The sequence below is a fragment of the Convolutriloba macropyga genome, chromosome 7 (assembly GCF_964194025.1).
Source record: "Convolutriloba macropyga chromosome 7, txConMacr16.3, whole genome shotgun sequence".
In the NCBI taxonomy this organism is placed as follows: domain Eukaryota; kingdom Metazoa; phylum Xenacoelomorpha; order Acoela; family Convolutidae; genus Convolutriloba; species Convolutriloba macropyga.
In genome coordinates, this window is record NC_134474.1 from 11,836,061 (window position 1) to 11,861,361 (window position 25,301).

The 25,301-nt window shown below is 33.4% G+C and overlaps 1 protein-coding gene across 1 annotated transcript in view; it reads right to left on the reverse strand.

The window, feature by feature from the left end:
• Positions 1–7,927: 7,927 nt before the first annotated feature.
• Positions 7,928–25,301, reverse strand: part of LOC142342098 (carbonic anhydrase 7-like) — a 51,938-nt gene continuing 34,564 nt past the window's right edge. The window contains exons 4-7 of the mRNA XM_075393285.1: positions 19,455–19,535; positions 18,807–18,879; positions 11,863–12,038; positions 7,928–8,365 (exon numbers count right to left, since the gene is read on the reverse strand). Of these exons, the coding sequence (XP_075249400.1) occupies positions 8,144–8,365; positions 11,863–12,038; positions 18,807–18,879; positions 19,455–19,535 (552 nt within the window). The 3' untranslated portion in view covers positions 7,928–8,143. The remainder of the gene's footprint in view (positions 8,366–11,862; positions 12,039–18,806; positions 18,880–19,454; positions 19,536–25,301) is intronic.

A 25,301-nucleotide genomic window follows, 5' to 3' on the forward strand; every position in this document is an offset into this window, starting at 1 on the left:
TTGGTGGTACCGGAATTTCATAATTTTTGAATTGTTTAATGCTGAACATTTCTTTTTCGCCTAACTAAAAGCCAAAGAGACCAATTTTATGCACTGCGTTGCAAAGCTTGCATTTGATTGGGTAAGTGTACTCGAAAATGGCACTATTAACCACGACAATGATGTAAAATTAGGGTTATTAGCGTTGGTGGACATTTGTGGCAGTAAGCAAATTTTGTTTAAATTTGATAAAAGTTGGGAAATACCGTCACTTTTCTTTACTCACAAGTTCGCAACTTATTCACACTTCTCCACGCCATCGCTGTCGGCCACTGTTACAGTTGCTAATAACCGCGATAGTTGGCAAGTCAATAAGACAGAAATGAAAGAAAAAAAAACTTATTTGTGATCAACTTAATATCCCTCACAATACTTACTGTGGATTAAGAAAGGCCAAAACAGCTTCAAAATTACCATACGTATCTTCTAGAGGAATGTTAATTTTTCTATCAATTTTGTTTAAAAACTTTGGGCTACTGACACAATTAAATTAAAGAACAATTAAATAAAAGAGCCTAAGAGTTTTGTGGTTTCAGCGGGTCGAATTACGCCTTCTTCAGCCTCTTGAGAGGGAGCGTATGATATGCTCAGTCAAGTTTGACCGGTCGTTCTGTTTGATTTAGAGAGACATGATTCAGAAAGTCGTTAAATCATCAGAAAGACGTTTGAAGAATTTTGGAACTGAAGTTCTCCGATTTTGAGGAAATATCAATATTTGAATTTTTTGAACATTCGCTTAAGTATATATGCTAAATTATGTTTTTTTTGTAATTAAAGATGTAAAATATTGTTTTCTATAATGGTATTGCTTTTACTTTTCCGATTTTTTCGCCAGTTTGCTATATGCATATCACCAACTCTAGAAGGACTGCTTTTTATTTAGAAAACAATTGCTGGATGTTATATCATGAATTGTTATACAACTGCGTTTCTAACATAACGGTTGGCAGCGCCGTTTCCTCAATATACTTCTGAAAAGCCTTTTGCAATTTTGTTGAAACTTAAGTTCTCTTGTGAAATAAGTTTTTTGAGTCTGGATTTTATTTTTTTTTAGTTAACTGTCATTTTTAAGGTGATCATTTTGATCAGGAGAACGAAAATCAATGGATTAATGTCACCACTTGGCCATTTTCTTTCTTGCTTGCTCAATGATCTATTTTTAATTGCTCTCAAACGAAGTTTGTAGCAATTATATTAGTCCTGTCGGTCCCAACTGTTGACCCCCCCCCCACTATTGCCCCCCACCGCGCGGTTGCCCCCCCCCCCCACCCGACTGTTGCCACCTCTATCAGCACCCCAGTGCACCCCCCCCCCCCCCCCCCCGCGTCGCTACTGACGGACAACCGCTCGCTAAAAACGCAAATTTATACTAATACTAATTTTCATAATTTTTTCAAGGTTTTTGAAAATTTTTTGGTCATTTTTTGAGTTTTATCAGCCCTAAATGTCTAGGAACCCACTCCATGGTTTGATAATAGGTTACTGCACATCTTCTAGTGGTAATAGAATGGTTTCGACGTTTCAACAATACAATTTTTTGCATTTTTTTGACAAAACTTTCAAATTATTTCAAGGTTTCTGAAAATTTATGTGTCAAGGGACCCACTCAATGGTTTGATAATAGGTTACTGCATAGCTTCTAGTGGTAATAGAATATTTTCGATATTTCAACATTACGAATTTTTGCATTTTTTTGACAAAACTTTCAAATTTTTTCAAGCTTCTTGAAAATTTTTGTCATTTTTTGAGTTATCAGCCCTAAATGTCAAGGAACCCACTCCATGGTTTGATAATAGGTTACTGCATAGCTTCTAGTGGTAATAGAATGTTTTCGGCATTTCAACATTAGGAAATTGTGCATTTTTTTGACAAAACTTTCAAATTTTTTCAAGGTTTTTGAAAATTTTTGTCGTTTTTTAGGTTTATCGAGCTTCAAGTGCCAAGCAGCCTCCTCTAGTGTTTGATATTAGGGTTTGCTGCATAATTTCTAGTGGCAATGGAGTGGTTTTCAACGTTTTAACATCACGAATTTTAGCAATTGTTTGATAAAACTTGAATTTTTTTTTTAGACTTTTCAAAATTTGTTGTCATTATCTAAGTTTTTCCAGCCCCAGGAACCAAGAAACCTCCTGTAGGCCTTGATGATAGGTTACTAAAATCTTTTTTCGGCCAAAGAATAGTTTTCAACTTTTAAATATCATAATTTTTATCGATTTTTTTATAGAATTTGCAATTTTTTCTGACAATTTTTGTCATTTTTTGGGTTTATCGAGACTCAAGAGCAAATGAACCTCCTCTAGAGTTTGATAATAAGGTTTTGTATAATTTCTAGATGCAATGGAGTGTTTTTAATGATTATAACATCTAACGAGAATTAGCATCTTTTTGAAATTTTCGGCAATATTTTTTGAAATTGTTTGTCGTTTTTTTTTGGTTTTTCCAGCCTCAAGAGCCAAGAAACCTTCTTCGAGGTTTAATAGTAAGCCGCTGCTTAGTTTCTAGAGTTAATGGAATAGTTATCATTATTTTAGTGACTGATTTTTCGCAATTTTTTGATAAAATTTAATTTTAAATTTTTTTGAAAAATTGTTATGTATGGATCTTTATGAGCCAGTGAAACTGTTTAGGGCTTGAAATTGGATAACCGGATAGTCTCTTGAGACAATGGAATTGTTTTCTTAAGACATTAGTTTTACGAATATTAGCAAGATTTTGTTAAAATTTACAATTGTTTTTTAAATTTTTGAATATTTTTGTCATTTTCTGAGTTTAACGATCATTAATGGCCAACGAAGCTTTGTAAGTCTTGCAGATGGGTTACATTGCAAAATTCCAGAGACAAAAATTGTTTTTGAACATTTTCTTTACTGTGAAATGTGGAAACTTTCTTTTGAAGTTTGCACTTTCAGTTTCTATGTAATTTAGTTACTAACAAGGCTAGAAAACTTGAATTTGGAGAGTCGAATCTTATCATGGAAAGAATTCTTAGCTCTCTCTCTCTCTCGCTCTCTCTCTCTGTCTCTCTCTCTCTCTGTTGGCTGGAGTTTCTTCCCTTCGCTTTTTTGCTCACGTTTAATCTCGCTCTCTCCCTCCCTCCCTCTCTCTCTCTCTCCTTAACTCTTTTGTTGATGCCGCACTTCAGCGGCTGTTATGTGGCGTGATGTCATCGTCTATTACCCTATTCTCAGGCCCATTCAATCAAGTTAACCTCACTAAACAGTGACTAGGTACAGACGAAGCCAACTGCTCGCCTGTCGTTTGAGAGCAATTCGCCCGACGTTAGTCGGTTATGTTTTTTATTATTGATTTCTTACTTTTTTTCCCATTTTAGGTAAACAGTCAAACTGAACAAGAGAATGAGGAGGGAGAAAAGGGAAATAAATTTTCTTTTTGAGGTTTGATTTAATTTTTCTGTTAAATTGGATTATTTGTAAGAGTTGAACTATTAATATCTTATAATTCATGCTGTTTTGACTTATTGTAAGATAAATCATCGAGTTTAGTTTTGTCTTTGATTTTATTGATAAGAAATAAACAGATGACTAAACATACAAATGAAGACCTTTGGCAGCAATATACAGACAATATAAGAGATATTTTTTTTCAATTCGTTTCCAGTTTGATTTATTGTTTACATTTCAGCTGTTTGGCACAGCATACGACGAACAGGTTCTAGCTAAAATGAAAAGTTTTGATTAGTTCCATAATTATGGGATATGTTAGTTCTCTTTGTGTACGGTGATTGCTTGTGATCTTTTCGGTTTGAGATAACACAACAAATATTTCAACATTTTTATCAAAAAACGTTTGTGCTTTTTTATCGAGTTTTCTCTATGTTTGAAAGATCATCATTGTCCTGTTGTCAGAAAAAGTAATCAAATATAAAGAAAATGAGCGATCGGAACATTGTGCCTCAGCACGTCACCGCGCCTCCTTGTTTTGTTAACTGCACTATATTTTAAAGTAGCCTTAATGACTGTTCAAAATGTAATTTCGGGCAGTATATCTGTTACCAGAACTTCTACTAAGAGAGCAAGATTTCGTTTTTGCAAAATAGCAAAATTTATTTTTTTACGACCCACTTTAGTTGGGGAGGAACTGCATACTCAAATGGGTTTTTTTTGTTCAAACAATTTAGCCGATCGATATAATCATCGTAGAGAGTTGTGATTGGTATCATTAGAAAGCCCTTCCAGTTTAGAATATGCAATTTAAAAAAAATTGCAATTTCTTTTTATAAGGAGTTATCCAGTAAAGTGTTGTGAATATCAGACGTAATACAGATGTTTTATTCACATTTTCGGTGTTTTTGACCAAATTTTTGTCGATTTTCCTAAAATATGTTAAAATTTTTAAGCATAGTGTTATTGATTTTATCTCTAAAGATAGAGGAGGGCTGCTGAATTGTTCGATAAGAGTTTTTTTTTAGCTAGACTCACCAAAAATAAGACCAAGTTTGCTTTTTTGGACCACTTGCTTTAAATTTCCTGGAAGTAGACACCTTAAAATTGCATCCATATACTGCTTAAGCTCGAAAAAGAGCTAGTTGTATTCCCGCTGTCTTTCAGAGTCTTCTCGAATTATGATTTTGCCAGTTTTTGCAAATTTAAACTCGATAATTGTACAAAATGCATTATTTATTTTTAACAAACTGAAACATTTTTTTTTTTAAAAATTGATCTATTTCGCAACCATTTTAACAACTGAGTGTTGTGTTAGACGCTCAGCAAAACTTAGGCTAATCCTGATCTCACCATGGATCCTTACGATAAAAAATAACTAGAATTTAATGAGGCGCGTACTTTTTTCCAAAATATTTGCGCTACGTAAATGTTTTTGTAAATTACTGACAAGAATTTACAATCAGGGCTCAATTAATGACAGATTTTGTTTACAATGATCGAGACCCCAACGAGATTATATTATAGTTTCAGAGTTAAGCTCATGGTTTTTATAGCTATGACCAATCGTTTTCGTAAAAATTTTATGGACATCTTGAGTTTTGTTTTCATTTGTTATACTTTTGTAGCCCAATGACTTAGTGTCCTCAATCAAATATCCATTTAGTTTTTTTGGACGTATAAATGAAACTAGACAATTCTTTTAGTTGTTATCTAAGGTCTGTTATTACTTTGAATATATTTTAAGGAAATATCGGTGAATTTTTGAACTTTGCCACTGTTTTGTCTTTCTCTCAACTTCGAACGCAGTCTCAGTAAAAACAGGCAGAAAATAGTTTCCCGTGAGCTATAGATTAATGCCTGTAACCTTTTTTATATTCAACTAATTGTTTCTTTGCTTTGATACTACGTGTTTTCAATGCTTTATTTTTGAGAATAAGTGCATATTTTATGAGTTCCTTTTGTTTTCTTGTCAAATTATCACTTTATTGACCAGTCCAAATGAAGAAACGCATAATAGGGAAAATGCACAACGTTAGGAAAAGGCGTATCTGTATAAGTTACTTGTTTTTTTTAACAGTTTATGCTTTTCAGGCAGAGACACACAGTTATCTCGCAAAAATTTGCATGTTTTGCTTTTGCCTATGTTTGTCTGTTTTTTTGTTATTTTACGCCATATACCTAATAACGATGGGCCTCAATTGCTTCCCCAGGACGCATAGCTCAACTTAGTTAAAGATTTCAGTTAATAGCGGTTTGTTTTAATTACGTTCAAGTTAAATTTAAAAAAAAATTTTAACTGCCCTTTTTGCTTTCATTTGCGTCACCATGTAACTCAATCTCACTAGTTAGAAGTCTCAATTACTTTAGTTGATTCGCAGATTTTTTTCGCGCTTGAATGTACATTGTGACTGATTGCTTCGACCATTTAGTTTGGTAAGAAGTCTTCGAGATGTGTTTTGTTTTTGGGTTAATTAAGTTTTGGGTTCTTTATATATTTGATATTTTGTGGGGTCGTGACTTAGTCTCATTAGTAACAGGCCGAATTGGCTTCCTTAGGTGTTGTATCTTAATTCATCGCTTTTTGATGAAATCTGAAGTCTGATATGAATTTTGAAAATATTTGTTTTCGAAAGCATACTTGGGTTTTTGAGCTTCGTCTTCTTTAATAGTTTTTCGGTCGATTTGTAGCTTAGTCTCTGTAAACACAGATCACAACCCGTTTCCAGTTTGCTATAATTTAATCTTCATAACTGTTTTAGCTTCAAACACTTGTTTCTGGGCTTTGTTACTACTGTTACTATGGGATTTTATAAAATGTTTGAGATTTTATTTATTTGTACAGCTTAAAGGATTTTTGTTTTCCTTTTTACTTATAACAATAATCGTAAGTCCCATTGGGTTTCAAACTTTGCGCAAAATTAGACAAGGACATGTCTCAGTTGCTTCCTATGGAGATATAAATGAACATTTTAATGATTTCAGTTGATATCGAATGACATTAGTAACTGAAATTATTTGTTTTCTAAAATAGAAACGTATTTTTGCACTTCGCACCTCTTTGCTCCTTTTTTTTTGGTCTGTTAACCAGTCGCTTTGGTCACATATCTTTTTTAATGAAATATAGGTTAAATTGTTTTGTTTAGATTTTATCTGATGCGAGTTTGTTTTCGTTATGATTTCTATTTATAGAAATCGAGTTTTAGTCAGAAATAATGTTTGTTGTTTGATTTTTATTTTTATCCTTTCTAGTAGTCCTTTCTAGTGCTCTTTTTTGTCGACCTGTTAGCCAGTCGCATTGAGTACACATCCCATATCTTTTCTAATGAATAATAGGTTAATTGGTTTTGTTTAGGTTTTATCTGATGCGAGTTTGATTTTGTTATTATTTTTTTATTATAGACATCGAGTTTTGGTCAAAATTAATGTTTGTTGTTTTGTTTGTATTTTTGTCCTTTCTGGTATTCTATTATCAACAACTTTCATCGACCCTCTAGCGTGGCATTATTGTATTCCATTGGTTGTTTATTGAACGATATGTTTGCTTTGAAAGTTTTCTATCTCTTCATCTTCTGGTAGCCAATTAAGTCAAATCTGGATGAGCAGGGTCGGAACATTATGTGCGTACACACAATACCGAGGCTCCGTGTCTTGTTTTTCTTGTTGCCAGTGGTTTCTGAAGGGCACTAACTTTTCTATATTCTCAGTTGATGTGCCTTATTTGCTTTTTACTGGCCATTGGAGGAGCCAGCATTCTTAGGTTTTTCTTGTTTTTTAAAATTCCAAATAGCGGATTTTGATTTCAAAACCATCAAATCCGTAAAATAACTGAATTCGATTATTATTTGAGATAATTCCCGTTTCATTGTTCTGGTTTTCATTTCTCCTGCAGGTAACATGGATGTTTTTTTACCCTGACATTTTTTATCTTAATTGTGTAGTTTGTGGTTTTTGCTCTTGAAAAATTGGCCGGAGAAACTTTTAGAAAGCAACATGTCTTCAATTTCTATCATTTTCAAGTTGGCAAGGCAGATTCTCTGAGAAAATTTGTCTTTTTTCATCTTTAACAGCAACTATTTTAAAATAAGTTTCAAAATTCTGTTCAGTGTCACTTTAATTAGAACTGTTCAAATCAATTGTAGGTGGCAACCTGCCAGCTATAATTTTAAAATCAGCCCTTTATGACACTTGGGCGTCCTTCACTAATTGAAATGTATGGGTCGGCACAGTCGATGTTCATCGAACAGCAGACTTCAATTCTCCGAGTTTAAATCTTTCAGGAACAGTGCATTTAATAGTATCACTTTTCATATGCAAATGCACTGATGAGTCGAAAACTTATGAACGGGAAAGTGGAGCTTGCACCAAAATGCCAACAACTGGGTAGATTCAAGAGACGCTCAATAAGTTTCAAGATTACGGGGAAATAGATAGCAAGCTCATATACTCGCAATTTTAGCACCAATCGTTCATCTCGACTTAAAAGATTAAATTAATTTTGTCAATTCATCAATTGATTGAGATCTTTTTAGGTATAAAGCAAATATTATTTATTCAATTATGCACCATAAATTGGTTATTGCAGAGATAACTTCAACATCGACAGAAAAGTTGATTATCATTTGACGTATTCGATTATAGTAAGAAAGGTCATTAGATAATTCTGAAAAATATCCCTTAAAAATAACAGTAACATTTTTGGGTTAGTAGGTTTTTATAACTATACTGTACAGAGTTTTGAGCACCAATGCATAAGAAATAAAGCTACATAATTGTATAGGTCCTTTAGAAGAAATTTCATCAGCACTGTTTTGCGATTTGTAAACAGTCCGCGAGTTCAAATCCATAAGTGGTCGAAAGTTGTTTGAGGGACGTTGGGACTGCTCTCCGGAGTCGCTATGACCAACAGGGAAAAACTGATCGTACTGAAAAAAATGAGGTTTTCATCTCATCTGTTCTACTGCGCAGAGTTAACTGATTCTTGTTCTTAGCACTCCAAAGTTGTCATCGTTATTTGATCATTACATATTTGTAAAAATTTGAAATCAAGGATATTTATGCAATTGCCGGAGAATAAAATTTATGCGGTTGCCGCAAAATATGGCGTTAAGAGCTCCAAGTTAAGAAACCAAAGATTGGTGTGTTTCAAAAAAAGAGATTAGCATTTCAAATTCGTTCCTTATTTTCAAATGAATTTACAGACACCGATGTTCTTGAAAAAATATAGTCCTAAAAGTATTACTCCTGAGATGATATCTTTAATTAAAGTTCAAAATATAAATGCAGAAGTCCTTTTTTTGAGTGAGTCATGCAGGCTCGAAAACTTATGACACCATTAGAAACTTTTACTGGATGCTGACTTTTACCTAGAAACTTTTACAGGATGCTGACTTTTACCTAGAAACTTTTACAGGATGCTGACTTTTACCTAGAAACTTTTACAGGATGCTGACTTTTACCTAGAAAATTTTACAGGATGCTGACTTTTACCTAGAAAATTTTACAGGATGCTGACTTTTACCTAGAAAATTTTACAGGATGCTGACTTTTACCTAGAAATTTTTACAGGATGCTGACTTTTACCTAGAAATTTTTACAGGATGCTGACTTTTACCTAGAAAATTTTACAGGATGCTGACTTTTACCTAGAAATTTTTACAGGATGCTGACTTTTACCTAGAAAATTTTACAGGATGCTGACTTTTACCTAGAAATTTTTACAGGATGCTGACTTTTACCTAGAAATTTTTACAGGATGCTGACTTTTACCTAGAAAATTTTACAGGATGCTGACTTTTACCTAGAAATTTTTACAGGATGCTGACTTTTACCTAGAAAATTTTACAGGATGCTGACTTTTACCTAGAAATTTTTACAGGATGCTGACTTTTACCCAGAAACTTTTACTGGATGCTGACTTTTACCTAGAAAATTTTACAGGATGCTGAATTTTACCTAGAAATTTTTACAGGATGCTGACTTTTACCTAGAAAATTTTACAGGATGCAGTAAGAGATGAGGTCACAAACAAATTCAGCCGATGAGTGATAGAAGTCACGTAAAAAAGTAACATCTGTACTCGATAGAATAGTCGTAACGAAAACAAGAATGACGTCGAATGGAAAAACATCAGGACAAGTCCTGTATTACAATCAGAATATTCATTCAGAAAACGAATTGACAGTTTCGAATTGATGATTTCGGTCTAGAAAAATGAACAATAGAAATTGAGCAGAAATTTTTTAAGCAGCGTTTTTTTGCTTTTATTTACTAGTGAAGACGTTTCACTGCAAAAACGCTTAATTTATTGCTCCACTTAGTGTTTTGGCGTTGTAAACACCAAAACTTGGTGTTTTGGCACTTGGTGATTTATTGTATTAGTCAAAAGAGGCGTATGAGAACAACGCAGGGCAAATCTTGAATTGAAACTAAAAATTTGTTTTAAAAGAGACCAAGAATGTAGAATTTTAAAACCACTTAAAATAAGCCGATAATAAATTGCAGAAACAAAGAAAGTCAGTGTTGTGTTAATTTTCCGCAGTTGAACAAAATACCACTATTGGAAAAGAAGTATTTAATTTCTATATAGTTTTTGTTGAAGAATTGCACGTCACTAAACCAATTATAAAAACCACAGAAAAAAATTCCGCACGTGAACTAACGTTTTTGCTTGCTAAGCAAAATTTTTCACGACTGGTTTAGTTGCGTTTTGAAAAAGCTGGATGAACAGAAAATCACTCTCTCAATGTGGAGGAAAACCCATTAAAACTTTTAAAACGCTGCTTCAGAAAACACTTGATTCTATAAAGTACTCAAGTATCCCCAACAATTACCGTTGCATAGTAATAGCCTACAAAATGAATGTTTTTTAAGCTTCGAGTTTTTACAGAACTACAGATTAGCTCCATTCTCAAATATTTCAGTATTTTTTCGCAGTTATCTGTTCCCCATAATTTTATTCTAAATTATATTCTAAACTAAACTATATTCTACACAAACTTCAACAGCTAAATTTTTGTCATTTTTCCTCTTTCTTTGTAACCGCGTATAATATTTTCTATGGGTGTAAAAATGGTTTGACGGTTTTAAAAATGCTTTTGACAAGCACTTTATTGACTGATTTTAATGTAAAAACGATTGTTTGGAATAATTGATTACTTTATAGCATCAGGTTGCTTTGGACGCACCGTTTATAAGTTTTATAAGTGGTTTTCATATAATTTTCACAAAGAGTTGCTTGAAATTTTTTGCCTTATGTCTACAAAAATAGGCTTCGCCTAAACGAGCTTTCGTCTATTATCCTAGGCCCCCTCTTTTCTTTTCGCTCTGCGCTTTTTTGCAGTTTGACCTAAACACTTAGATTTCACATGAGTTTTTCCTATTCCAAATGAACTCCAAAAAGTTAGCGACCAAAACGACTACCCCAATACATTCCAAAGTCGTTGAAAAATACAAAAAAAATTGCAATGGGACCAATGATAGTCTCGCTTTACGGCTATCAATTATTAGTTCTATTTTAAGATAAGAATCGTTAGTTGTCGTGTGCATTTGGTATTTTGTCTTTCAGCATTTAGTGCTTCTAAATTGAGCTACCAAACTTATCTTTGTAAACCAGACGCAACGTCAAAGTTAATTTTCACAATGTTATGGCATGTTTGTTCAAAATACAGCAATCCTCTTACTTTTGAAGTCGACAGTCCTAATGGAATTAGTAAATTGTATCATCAAGTGTCTGGCCATTTTTCTTTAATAATAGTAATCCCATCAGGTGTTTAGAAGTGTTATTAGGAATATTGTTTCACTTATGAACAGAAATGGGTTCGGCCCATAAAAATAATTTGGATCAGGTTTGACTAGGGGCCCTCGACTAAGTAATTAAAGTCAATATTACCCTCTCCTCTTGGACTTGTTAAGTCTTTTCATAAAATCGAGGCCCCGATTAAGGTTATGGGATTCCCGCTATGTCAATATCGATACTAGGCAAGTCTAATTGCTAGTTTAGTATTGGCGCTGATTCAGAAATACGATAATGTCTATTTTTATACTTAGCAGTGTGCTATGCAAGTCTTCGCCAAGAAGAGTTTCAAGTCTGAAAGCCAACGTCTAAAATGGTGAGAAGGTCCCCAAAGGCCAAAAAGCGTGAAAGTGTCTGCAAGTAGCCGGTTAACTGCTGTTTTTAGTAGCCCATAGATTGAAACATCGAGATTGAAATAGAAAACGAGAAAGCAGAGATATAAAAAAATGACTGAATTTGTTTCTCTAAGCTTCTAAACTGAAAGCTAATATGCTTAATTCCAATGTCAGCTAGCAAACGCTCTAATGAAATTTGACAACCTAATTCTGAATGACTTAAAAACTGGGCTTTATCGGTTTTATCGCATTTTATTGTTCTATAGAAAAAAAACAGTTAATCCAAGAATACCTGAGCAGTCGAAATAAGAATGGGTTCCTGAAACAGGGTCCACGTGACTCCTTCACTGCAGGGAGGGGTTGTGAGAGATCCATTGTACCGATAGAACGCTGACACTGAAGAGTGTTTCTGGCTCATCCGTAAAACATCTGATAAATTTATAGAAGACGGCAGATCGACCTTATCGCCTAGCAAAAAGAAAAATGACAAAAAATGGATCTTTTCCGTTTGTGAACCCCCCCCCCCCCCCAGTTTAGTGGGTGCATATTATTTGCGCCTCCCAAACGCGTGTGCCATATTTTTACATAGTGATTTACTATGTAATGGCACGTGCTCTGTAATTGGGGGGAGCATAACGTACTGTGGGGGCACAAACGGAAAAAATCCCAAAAAATATTACTTGTAACGTGCACCATGGATAACAAAAGTTAATCATTAACTAAATTTTTGTTTTTTATAATTGTCTTCATAAACTCACCTATTACGTAAACAGTACAAAATAACAAGCTTGCACGCTAACAAAGGACTTGGCAACAGACACCAAAACATTGAACCACACTGTTCAAAATTGCAATGCTAGGGACTTCGAGGCCTGCAAATATTACTTACCTAAAATTGACAAAGTTGCGAAAAAGAAAACAATCTTTCGGATAAAAATATTCGCAAAACGTAAGTTTGTATTTGAGTAGCGATGTTCGGTTACAAAAAATTGCAAGAGTAAAATCGATGAGTTACAAAATTTAGTGTATTACATACAAAATCGCTGATTAGAGGAAGAATGATTCGGGGGGGGGGGGTAGACGAAAAAGTGTGCAGAAAAAGAGGTTGATCCATACCGCCAAAACTCTCCTCTACAAAATGATTTTGTGTCGTATCAGCAGCCTCGGTGAAATATACACTTGGAGACTATTAGAGCTCCAAAAGTGCTGATCAGTAACATGATGACATCCGGAATTTACCTGTTTATTCTCTTTTTTTAAGGAAAGGATAAAAAATGCCAAACACAAACTGATCAAGTGAAATGTAATTTGAAATTTGTGTTTTTTTCCCATGTATTACAACAACACATAAATACTGTGTACATTTGAGGACAAGTTCTGTCTAAGTAAATCGACACCAGCTATGCGGAGACATTAAAAAACCGAACATAACAAAGACATGGAAGCATTCAACAATTTGAAAAAATAGCAAAGTTTTCACAAAATTGCAAAATGGTTGTCAATTTCTACGAAATCATCATCATTTCTCCAAAGAAATCAGGGAATCAGATTAGGGCTAACAGAGACTTTTTTGACGCACAAAGCTAAAGAAAACCAATACTCAAAAAAATTGAAAAAAATTAAAAGATAAAAAATTGTACACATTTTAGTTCTAATGCCAAAGTTCCAATTTAATGCAGTCCTATTTTGACTGAAATCAACTTCCCATTGCATTTAAGTGACAGGTATTTAGAAATTGCACAACGATTTAAGAACTTTAGAATAAAAGTATTTAAACTGGTTTCTGTCGACGAACTGAACAGCTTTTAAAAAATCTTACAAAAAATCTTAAATTCCAATTCCTAAGTTGTAGCATAAAAACGAAAAGCGTCATGTCCTTAAAATACAGTGGTGACTAAAAGTTCAGGGCACGTCTTGACTGCGGAAAGCCTAACCAAAAACAATCAAAAACATACCCGGCAGATTACCGGAAAATAGCCGCCGTTGATTCCAATAAGCATGATTGGGATTGAAAGAATAGATATCGAAAAAAACATTTTGTACAAAAACATATTTTAAGTCCGAATTATTTTGATGGCATTTCGTAGTTGAACAAACTTCTGTTTCTTAGAGAGAAGCTAAAGAGGCTACTATCAATACCAACAAGCAGTAGAGATGGTTACTAAGACTTATAGAAACGACGTTCAATTAGCGGTCATCCAAAATTGGGCTTCACGGGTTTATCCCGTTTCTAATTCTGACTTCAATTTTTTATACTGACTCTGTTCATTTAGAATTGCTTTGCTGAATAACTGATGTTCAAAATCACTTTTAGCAGAATGAACGAAGAGAGAAACTAGCCTAGAGAAGTCAAAAAGATATCACGCAAAATGTTGAAAAAGCGGCAAAATGAGGTAAAGCGAAACATTTTTTTATTCGACGAAGTAAAAAAACATAGCAGGACAAGTCCTGAAATACAATCCAAGGAATTGATTGAAAAACAGACCTAATGTACCTGACCAGCAGATCAATAGAACAATCCCAGCCAAAAAGACGAAATCTCGAAAGTTGAGAAACTAAAAGAATCAAACTAAACAAAAAAAACAATTATTCCTAAAACTCTTCCTAAAGCTTTTAACCTGAAGGCCATTTATGACACAATGCAATAAAGTCATTAATTCACCCAAAAGACTTGAAAGAGAGATTAATTTGACACTAAACGTAGATAATCTCAAAAGAAATGACAAATGCTTCAAAAAGAAATGTGAAAAATGCTTCAAATGAAAAGGAAAAATTTAAAGATAATTTTCGAAAATGTGTCTGGAAAAAATGTCCACAGTGTTTTTTTCACTGTGGAGTTCTGTCTTGTAACATCTGCAACATATAAAAAGTTTCGTTGGCCAAAAAAGATTGATAAACTCAGAAAATGACAAAAAATTCAAAAAATTTGAAAACAATCAAAAAATTTAAATTGCAAGCTTTATTTAAAAAATTACTTATATTTGCAACAAAAAAACAGAAAACTATTTTGTTGCCACTAAAAACTCTGGAATAACATACTAGCAAACTCAATAGCAGCAAACCCCTGGCCACTGAGGAAAAAGACTAAAATTTCAAGAAGTGAAATAAAAAATTACAATTTGAAAATCGCTAAAATTTGTAATATTAAAATCTTGAAACACATTCCCCATTACCACTAGAAACTATGCAGTAATCTATTATTAAAACCTAAAGGAAATGTTTGGTTGTCCAGGTTACAGAAACCTAAAAATTGACAACAATTTTCAAAAATTTTAAAAAATTTGCTTATGCCATGGCCAATAAAAATTTTGCAGTAAAATATTAGCAAATCCTAGACGAGATTTCTTGCCCCCGGAGCTAAAAAACTTGAATAATGGCAATTAATGTCGGAAAATTGGAAAAAACTGCAAGTTTTATAAAAAAAATTGGTAAAATTCGTGAAGTTGAAAACCATTGCATTGCCACTAGAAACTATAAAATAACCAATTATTGTGACACCAAAAGCTGAAACAACAAAAATATTCAAAAAACTTTAAAAAATTCAAAAAATTAGAATAAATTACCGTGTTCACGTTTGATTTAGCAATACATATAGCTCTTAAAATGGCCATAAAAAGTAATTACGTCTTGCAAAAGACATTTACCAACTATTTCAAACCTCAATTTCAGACTGGTCCAACAAAAAATCCAAAAAAGAAAAATTGCAATTTTTGGGGGGCTCGAAAACTTCTGAAAATGACCTTGAACTACGGCCTTAGCCTTGAATAACGGCCTTCCCAGTAGCTTCACCACTCTAAGTACTTGAAGAACTACTAAACGCGGCTAAGGGCCTCTAATGAAACTTAATGCCCGCTGAGCTTTACCTTTTTATCCCGTTTTGAAAGCTCAAAGTCATGAAAAAAGGTGTGAAAACATCTCACAAAAATAAAATAAGACAGAGTACCAATACAATCCAATTCTTGGATTGTAAAAAAAATAGGAGCGCTATAATAGCCGGCTGAGAAGATGGGGGCGGCTATTAAACAGAACAATGATTTCACAGCTTTGATGTGAGTACTATTGTAATTTTACCACTAGACTTTTATTTGACTACCAATTCCGTCACATGGATAAACACATCCCGAAAACAATTTAGCGCGATATAGAAAACTACCCGACAAAAATTTTTCACAGGCATCGCAAACTCTTGAATTGACAATATCATAAAAGAAAGCGAAACACAATTGAAGATTTTGTGTCTTACCAGCAGCCTTGCTGAATTATACACTTAGAGACTATTAGAGCTCCGAAATTGCTGCGCAGTAACATAATGACATCCGGGATTTACATATTTATTCTGTTCTCTGGGGAAAGTATAAAGACACTGAACACAAAACTGATCAAGGGAAAAGTTATTTTAAATTTGTGTCTTCTCCCATGTATTACAACAACTCATAGACACTGTGTACCTTTCAGTACAAATTCTATATAAATAAATTCTCAACAGCTATGGGGAGACATAAAAACCGAACTTAACAAATTCTTAAACGCATTCAACAATTTGAAAAATTACCAAGTTTTTCACAAAATTGCAGAACGGATGTCATTTTCCACGAAACCATCACTTTATCTCCAAAGAGATCAGAGAGATTAGGGCTAACAGAGGTTTTTGTTGACGAACTAAGCTAAAGAAAATCAATACTTCAATAAAATTGAAAAAATTCAAAAGATGAAAAATTGTACACACATTTTAGTTTTAATAGCAATACCAATGTCCCAGAAACATCCTACAAACATGTTCCAATTTCATGCAGTCCTATTTTAATTGAAGTCAACTTCCCACTGCACTTAAGTGACTGGTATTTCGAAATCGCACGGCGATTTAAGATTTTTAGATTAAAAGTATTTAAACCCTTCGCCGCCTAAAGTGTTTCTGTTGGCCACCTGTCAACAAACTGAACAGTTTTTAAAAACTCTTAAAAAACGATCTTAAAATTCAATTCTTAAATTGTCGCAAAAAAATGAAAAGCGTCAAGTCTTTAAAATACCGTGATTATTAAAAGTTCAGGGCACGATTTACATGTTTATTCTGTTCCCTGGGGAAAGTATAAAGACACTGAACACAAAACTGATCAAGGGAAAAGTTATTTTAAATTTGTGTCTTCTCCCATGTATTACAACAACTCATAAACACTATGTACATTTCAGGACAAAAACAATCAGAAACAGAACAATGATTTCACAACTTTGTTGTGTGTAACCTTACCACTAAGATCTGAATTTTATTTGACCTCAAATTCCGCCACATGCATAAACACATTCTAAAAACAATCTAACTGGATATCGAAAACTACCCGACAACATTTTTTCACAGGCACCACTAACTTTTGAATGGACAATATCATATAAGAAAGCGAAACACAATGAAAGATGATCTCAAAGAATAATTTAAAGTCCAGTCGGGTGAAATGGTTTACGCAAACACAGGTTATGGAACAGCTCAAGTCTTTTGTAAGACTTTCTTAACCTCATTTTTTCGTTCTTTCTCAATCTTAGCTTTGACCTGGAATTATGAAAAGAAGAATTGGGTAAATTAGAAGTCTTTTAATAGGCATTTTGGGTTTCAATCAGGCAGGGTTTTTTCATAGTTATCTTTGGTAGAGCATGGTTTTTTCATGAGTCCAGCAAATATCTTTTTACAGTCCTTTTTATAGCAAGGATCTTAAAAAATTGGATCTTAAAAAAATTTCTTCTACATTCAGAAGCAGGACTGGTGCAGGAGTTAAGAGCTCTGTACTTATAACAGTACAACTCAAAAGAAAGTTGGAAAACTGTCAAAAGATTAAGGAGTTTTGCAATTCTCAAGATAAAGCATATTTAGCAGCTGGACTACATTGCCACAATAGTTGATTGAATGAAACAAGGTAGCCTAATTGTAGTAGTTTTCTTCTCATTCGCCATTATGAAAATGTGGCGTTATTGATTTTTTCGCTTTCAAATTTATAAATTGTCATTTTTCAAATAAAAACGTCGCTGATTTTTGATAGATTGTTGGTTCTCTAAATCGCAAAAGATGAAGGATCATAAATGCTGACTATTCTATGATCAATAGTTGGCAACAAAATTGCACTAAAATGTCTTTTGATTCTGGACACGTTTCACTGTCCAGCCAAATTCCAGACGTTTTTTTACCAGCTAAATTCCAGGATACGTTTCATTGTCTCGCCAAAGTTGAGGATGATTGTTTTAGTTTCAGCCAAAATTGAGGACATCACCAAAAGTCCAGACAAACTCTTTTCATACTAAAAATCTGCCGATGAGAGTCTTTTGATGACTTAAATTGGTCACGGACGGTCTTTTCATAAATCCAGGTCTAGACTTGGGAGATTGTTGTATGAGCAAAAATAAACCCCATTCCCCCAATCCTCCTACGCAATTCTGTTTAGTAGAAAATGTAAGAAAATGTAATACACATTTCAAAACGTTTTCTTCCATTTTTGTCATAGAGCAACAGTTCTTAGAATTTAATACTACAAATTTGTACAATAAGTTTAGTATCTTTTATATGCATGCTCTCTATCGAGTTATTCGATGTAGTCATTTGTGGTCAAAAGATTCTTTGGTCAAAAGATTCAATTAGCGGGCGAATGATAAGAACAAAAGAGCGAGTGCAATTGCTTAATGCATTGGCGGGAAACATTCAAAAATTGTTTTCCTACACAAAATTTTTTTTGGCTAATAGAAAAAGAGGTAAACTGTTCTATCAGTCAGTTGCTTCTTGAAAAAAGGTATTGACAAAAAAAACTTAGTATTTTTCTTTTACTAATAGCTGAATGTTGGTAATATTATATATTATTATTTGGTTATTGTTTTGCTCTGCATAGAGGTTCTTACTTTTCAAAACATAGAGGTTCTTAATTTTTCCAATTTGTGGTTCATTTGGCCATTTGATGATCAGATTGGCGCTAATTGAGAGTAGACGTTCAGCGAAGACGAGTAGTAAATTTCAGCTGGATAATTATTTTGTGTTTATATTTTGCGTACTCTGCAATTTACAGATTCTTGATCCTTTTTGCCAACGCATTTTATTTGCTCAAATACACTGTTGAAAATTGTTGTTTTTTAAATGAGCAACTTGAGATATTACAGATAACGAGGGTTCTTAGAGATCCCCCTAGAGGGGAGAGTTGAATTAGATCAAGCCTTGAGAAAGATAGATTAAGCACGGGAAGGGAGCTGAAAAAATCTTTCACAAACCTGGATTTTTAGCTGATCCAACTGCGTCTGTGATTGAATTCCAAAACTTTCCATTCTTGGCGTCCTCTGATATCTAAAGAATATGAACCGCTTTAGTTCTGGTATTAAATCTTTTCACTCAGTTGCGTTTTGGCAACATTTTAGGACCTAAGATTGGGTCAGGTACCCAATCGGTATGGAGCGTAAGGGAATTGACTGACAATTGGAATCGTTACACGCTATGCCAAAATATGCAATGTTCTGTTGGGATCGGAATCGTTCGAATATCAATTGATATCAGATCCATTTAATTTTCAGATAACGTTGGGTATATATGTTTTTGTAAATATGTAAATATGTAAATTTTTTGTGTAAATATACGCGGAAAAACTGAAAAGAAAATCTCAGTGATCTCGTTCTTTTCCCTTTCCATCCGTGAACTCAAAATTATTTAATAATTTATTGTGTAATATGTTTATACTGGATAAATAATTTCTTTCTTTCTTAAATTTGTTAGAAGTAAAGTATGTAAATTGAATACTAAATTCACCTTTAAAGTATTTGCTCTGAATTATTGATTTTTTTTAAGTTGGCATAAATTAGAGATGGATTAAATGATCACTTTTTAAAAGTGTGACTAAATACTGTGGAAAATAGAATTAAACTTACATCAATGAACAAAGCGAGAACTGCGATAGTAGGGTCCGAATCTTCTGAAGTTTCAGCTGTGTCAATGAAAACGAAGTGCATCTAAAACAAACAAGACTAATCACGCTAGCCTGTTATGAAAATAAAAGTTCCAACACAATTATTGACTCCTGCGGCCAGTGGTTAAATTGTATAGCCCATAATTATCAGACAAAAGAGTACTTCAGAAAGGTTCTATTGTGACTAAAAAATAGTGGCCGAAAAATTAATAATTGATCAGTTAAATTATAATTTTCCTGCACCTCTCATTTTTATACTCTCACTTAAATTTGGTTTAGTAAAACATGATTCCTCAGAGCAGATAACACAATACGTTTCGAGAAATGACAGACCAACTAGTAACCCAAGAGAAATTAAGCTCTGGAGCATTGGAGTTTTAGCAGAACAGAGCAACAGTCAATCAAGATGTTCACAAAAAGTACTTTTTTGAACTTGAAAACTTTAATGCATGTGTTGATTAGATTGAAAAAACACTAACAAGATAAAAACTGAAATTGAGTTGTAGGCTGTCCACTTAAGCGTCAATTTAGTAGGAATGTCAGGATACTTCGTGAGAATTTTTTCAGCTGCGACATAAAAATCAGTGAGAAATTTGAAAAAAAAATTATCACAAAAAATCGTACCTCAAATTCAAAATCAATTAATTAGGAATCTATAGAAAACGGATAACTGTTATCAATGATGTGTTGACAATACAAAAAAACTCCAAAATTCACATATCCCGTAAACTCCTCGACAACGTATTAATACTTTTTAGGATTTTTCTCTCAGTTGGACAAGGACCATTCGTATCTCACAACCAATGTAGAACAACAAATCTTCATTCCGTTTAAAATTGGTGATTACTTTTTGAAATTTTGGAAAAACCTGCTTTGTCTAGTACTATAAACTAGCGACAGTGATTGATTCTATGGCTGAGGTCGTAAAATAAGAAAAAAACTATATAGAAACTAAAGTCAGTTTTTTTATATCTTTTTTTCAATTTGATCATATATTTAACAATAGAGCTCGAAAAACAAATGAAACCAAAAATAAATATGCAGATAAACAACGGTGACAATTTAGGGCAATCGGTTAGAAATGTTTGGAAACAGCAATAAACTTAACTAAAGACAATTTCTTAAGATTTCTTGATAGAAGCTGGCAAAAACATCAATAAGTTAGTTGCAAAAATTCAATCAGGGCTAAGCAAAAAACCTATAACCAAAAAGGCTACCAAAAATGCACTTGACTGTTGTTGGCTGAAGAAAAAAATAAGTTCAGATCTTTTTGGTTGATTTATGGTTAACCAAAAACCTTTATCGACCTTGAGTGCGTTTGAAATATACTTAAAAGCAGACTAATAATTAGGATTTAATTGTCTTTGTATTGAGTGAAGCTAAACTGAATCATGAAGGACTAAAATTTAATATCTCAAATGTCTTGATATTCTTGCTGTAAATCGCTCACAACTACGTTAAACAACCAACCAATATCATGGAGAGGAAAAATTCATTGAAAAAAATGCATATGTAAACAAATGGAAACGTAAGTGAAATATGGAAAATTTCTCTCAAAAAACTAGTGGGATTTCAATTCTATTGCCACCTGCTTCAGTGCAGGAGGCTAAAATCACTAAATGGGCTTCAAATAGCGTCAATATGAGTTAGTATTTACCACTATAACAACTAAAAGAATTTGAAAAAAAAAATGCACATTCTCATTTGAGCTTTAGTAGTAAACTGCTGCCATTTGGGTTCAGCTATTGAGACCTTTGAATGCGAGAAACATTTATATCATGCAAAAACGGGAAAAAAACAAAGGCGTAAAATTCACTCTAAAATTCAAAACCAGCTAGAAAATCAGCTAAAATCACTCAAATGGAAATGTTGTGGAACTCGGGAAAAAATAGCTAGCAAATACAGCTGCCAATGGCAGGACTTATAGTAGAGCCAAATATACTTATCACAAGTTTGAATCCAGTAGAGTGAATATCGCAAAAACAATCACTCTCTCATGCGGCACTCAAATGGTAGCAGTTTGGCCGCTTAATTATAAAGCTTAATTATAGAGTGGTCCAACAAAATTTTGACTAAAATGAGTAAAAGTTGCAACATTTTGGGCTTAAAACTCCGAAAAATGCCTTTTAACTTTGATTTACGGCCGTTCCAGGAGCTTCACTAAACTAAGCACTTGTAGGACTACTAAACGCGGCGAAGGGCCTCTAATATAACTTGATGTCTGCTAAGTTTTATCTGTTTATTCAGTTTTCAAAGCTCAAAGTCATGAAAAAACTGTGGAAACATCGTACAAAAATAAAAAACAACAGAACAAGTTGTGACTGAATAATTAAACAAAAACTAGACCTAGTGTTGACTATGAGAGAATACGGAAAGCAATTTCCAAAAACAATCAGATTTCCGAAAACTGAAAATCAATATCAAAATTACGCATATGATAAAAAAACCAGCGAGAAAAATATATTTGGTTCAAGCAAAAAACTAGGCCTAGATGAATAGATTTGCTAGGCCTAGATGAATAGATTTGTAAAACCATTTTAAAAACCTCCAATCCAGAAAATCAAAACAAAACAGTAAAAATCAAAGTGAGATTGCAGCATGTGAACAAAAAACCACTAGTGAGAAAGCGAATTTTGTTGGAACACCATTTTCTCACTCCGTTCGGTTTTTCGCTTCCTTTAGGGTTTCGGCGTGACCAAAATCAGTCTTTCAATTTGTCATCAAAAAATATGAAAATGTGTGAACAGATCTTAAAAAAAGACTGCACCCTTATACAATCCAAATTCTATGAATTGTAAAAAAGACAGAGCATCAATACAATCCAATTCTTGGGTTGCCAAAAACCACCATGTCCCCAATAATAGCCGCTATCGCCTCGCGGCTATTAATGATAGTTATGGACAAATCAAAATCACGATAAAATCAGGCGTACAATTTTACTCTGAAAAAAGACTGATCAGTTTATATTTTGACATAAACAGAATCTCTAAAAGTGTAAAAACCCTAATTTACAACTTCTGGATTAACATTGGTTCAGTACTGAAATGCTCTGTGTGCTCAACCTGGTTGTTTAATGCATATTATCACATTGATAAATATTTTGTGACAATATACATCATTCATCTACAAAACTTATCGTCGGCAACAAACTTATATCGCGAAATGGTCAAAGTCGATTAAGGGCTAAAACGCTGCCAAAATTTTAAAAAATAATTTTGAAAATCAGTGTCTTAAAAGTCACTGAAATTGTTTAATACCTTTGGCACTGTCAGGCAATTGAAAATGCCCATCACTAGAACGAAACATACAGCAAAGTTTTCGGAATAGTTGACTTGAAAAAAAGAACTAACAGTTTTAACACTAATTAGTTACTAAAAAAATTAATCAATAATCCGGAAGCTGATATTTAAAACTGAGAGCTGTAAGTTTCAAGATTTTGAAAAATCGTTTCATTGACGATGACCTGTTTTTCTCAACACAATCGTACCCACTTTTCATCGCCTGAACAAAAAACCGATCATTGTTAGAAAAATTAATTAAATCACATAAATTGTACCAGAGGTAATGTGAAGATTTACAGTCAAGCAGGTGCTTTTATTCGCCTGATTTTATGCCTTGAATTGGCTCTGAAATTGAAGTTTTCACTTAGTGTGAGAAAAAAATTGATAATTCACGCTTTGGTAGTCTGTTCATTCATAATTAACAAAAATTTATGAAGTAAGTGTTGTTTAATTGTAAATTTGTTGATTAATGTTGCATTACATTTTCAGTTGCCTTTTTTAATAAAAAATGAACATATTCAACATCTTGTTTCTATTTTTCCTTGTCAGCACTCCGGCAGGTGAGATTTATAAAGTACAAAGTAGATAAATTGCTATTGACAATTAGTTAGTATACTGAACCGCAAAAGTAAGTTTACTGAACGGTACCCCATAAACTCACGATGTGAAAAATAAAATTTTTGAGGCGATTTTACTCCAACCTAAAATCAAATTTCGCAAAACAATTTTTACGCTATTGATCCTCTACACTAGTCGTCTCGTTTACCCATAAATTTCAAATAAAATGCAGCTTTCGTTTACAAGAAACCCCAAGGTGAAGTTGATGAACTGTATCCAAAGTTTCGCATTAAAAAAGTTGTCACAAAAAAGTCCTGAAGTACGATCCAAAGAACTCAGTTAACTTTTGACATGAACATCAATATTTTTCAAGCAATCTTAAATTTTGAAACAATATGAGTTCGGAAGCGCAAAAATTGGCAAACGTTTTGAAAACATTTTTGAATTGTTTTTTTCTCGGCAACGACGGTGTCATAAAATTAACGGACAAAATGCATAGCATTATATATAACTATTGACACTACTGATCATCAGAAAGCATGCATCATAAAACAAATTTGTCGAAATTTATATAGAGAAATTAAAGAAGCGGGGGAAAAATCCGGCAAAAGTCGCAACCTTTACAAAAATCGTTGAACTCAAAGTAAAAAAAAGTACAAATCAAATTCGTTAACCATAGCTCAGCACACAAATCTAGAGTGAAAAACAATTTTTCGGAATTCCATTAGGTGAAAACAAAAACCGATTAATGTCGGAAGAATTGCGCTCGAACGACTGGCGAGTGGTAAAACATTAGACCCCGCTGGGATTCGAACCATTAACCACCCATTCCAAAACTAGCTGCACTCCCCACTCGGCTATCAAATCCTTATAACATTTCCGACAAAAGATTCAAACCACATACTTGTAATGCAAAAAAGATTTTTATAATTGTTCAATGCATTTTCATTAGTTGTGCAAAGGAATTCAAATTTTTAACTGCGATCCATTTTTTCAGTGGTGACAAGAATTGGGTATTTTATAGCTGGTCAAGATCTTGAACTACTAATCCTCATTTTGGAATTACTTTCAGTGTAACTTGTGGCACTTTGAACGCCGACTCGCATTTTTAGAGCATATTTTTACAGCATATTTGATATTTTATGTCGAAAATTTTTACAGCTACTATTGAATATATTTTCATAGGATAAAATTGTTGGTTTCATTTATAATTTTTAAAATTATTGTCCCTTCCTCAAATTGTAATTGTCCTTAGTAGCTCACCAATTTTTTTTCAAGCAACCTTAGCCAACAGCAGTGTTTTGAGGCGATAATCAAAAAATGATCATTGAAACATAAACCAACTAATGTCGGAAGAATTGCTCTCGAACGACAGGCGGATGGAAAAAAATTTGACCCCACCGCGATTCGAACCATTGGCCTCACGCTTCATAACCATATGCACTGCCAATTTTTATTTGCCCTGTTTTGTTATGCTGCAACCGATTTTATATTAACAAGCTTTACTTCGGAGTGAGAGCAATAGAGATCACTCAAAAATGAAGAACGAAAGCGCGAAGAAGTCACTTCAGAAGTCATTTCAGAACGTTCTAGAAGAAAAGCGCAAAAACTGTCATGCGATAAATTTGCATTAAAAAGACCATACGTTTACGATAATTGCTATGAACTTCGCTCAGGAGCAATTGAAAAGGACAAATGAAATCTAAATTCCAAAAAAAAAAATCAAATATTTTTTTAAAATTTTCAAACTAACTGATATCGATTTCATCAACAATAAAAGTGACAAAATAAAGCTGTTAAGTTAAAAGAGCGATCCACACTTGAAAAAACAATAAAACTGCTGCTAATGAGAGTAAGCGACAAGACCACAAGTAAAAGCAAAATATAACAAAATTCTGAAATCCAACAATTTTTTTTGAAAAATATGATCAAAGCCAAGAAAACCGCTACTGTGAGTTTCAGCAACTAAT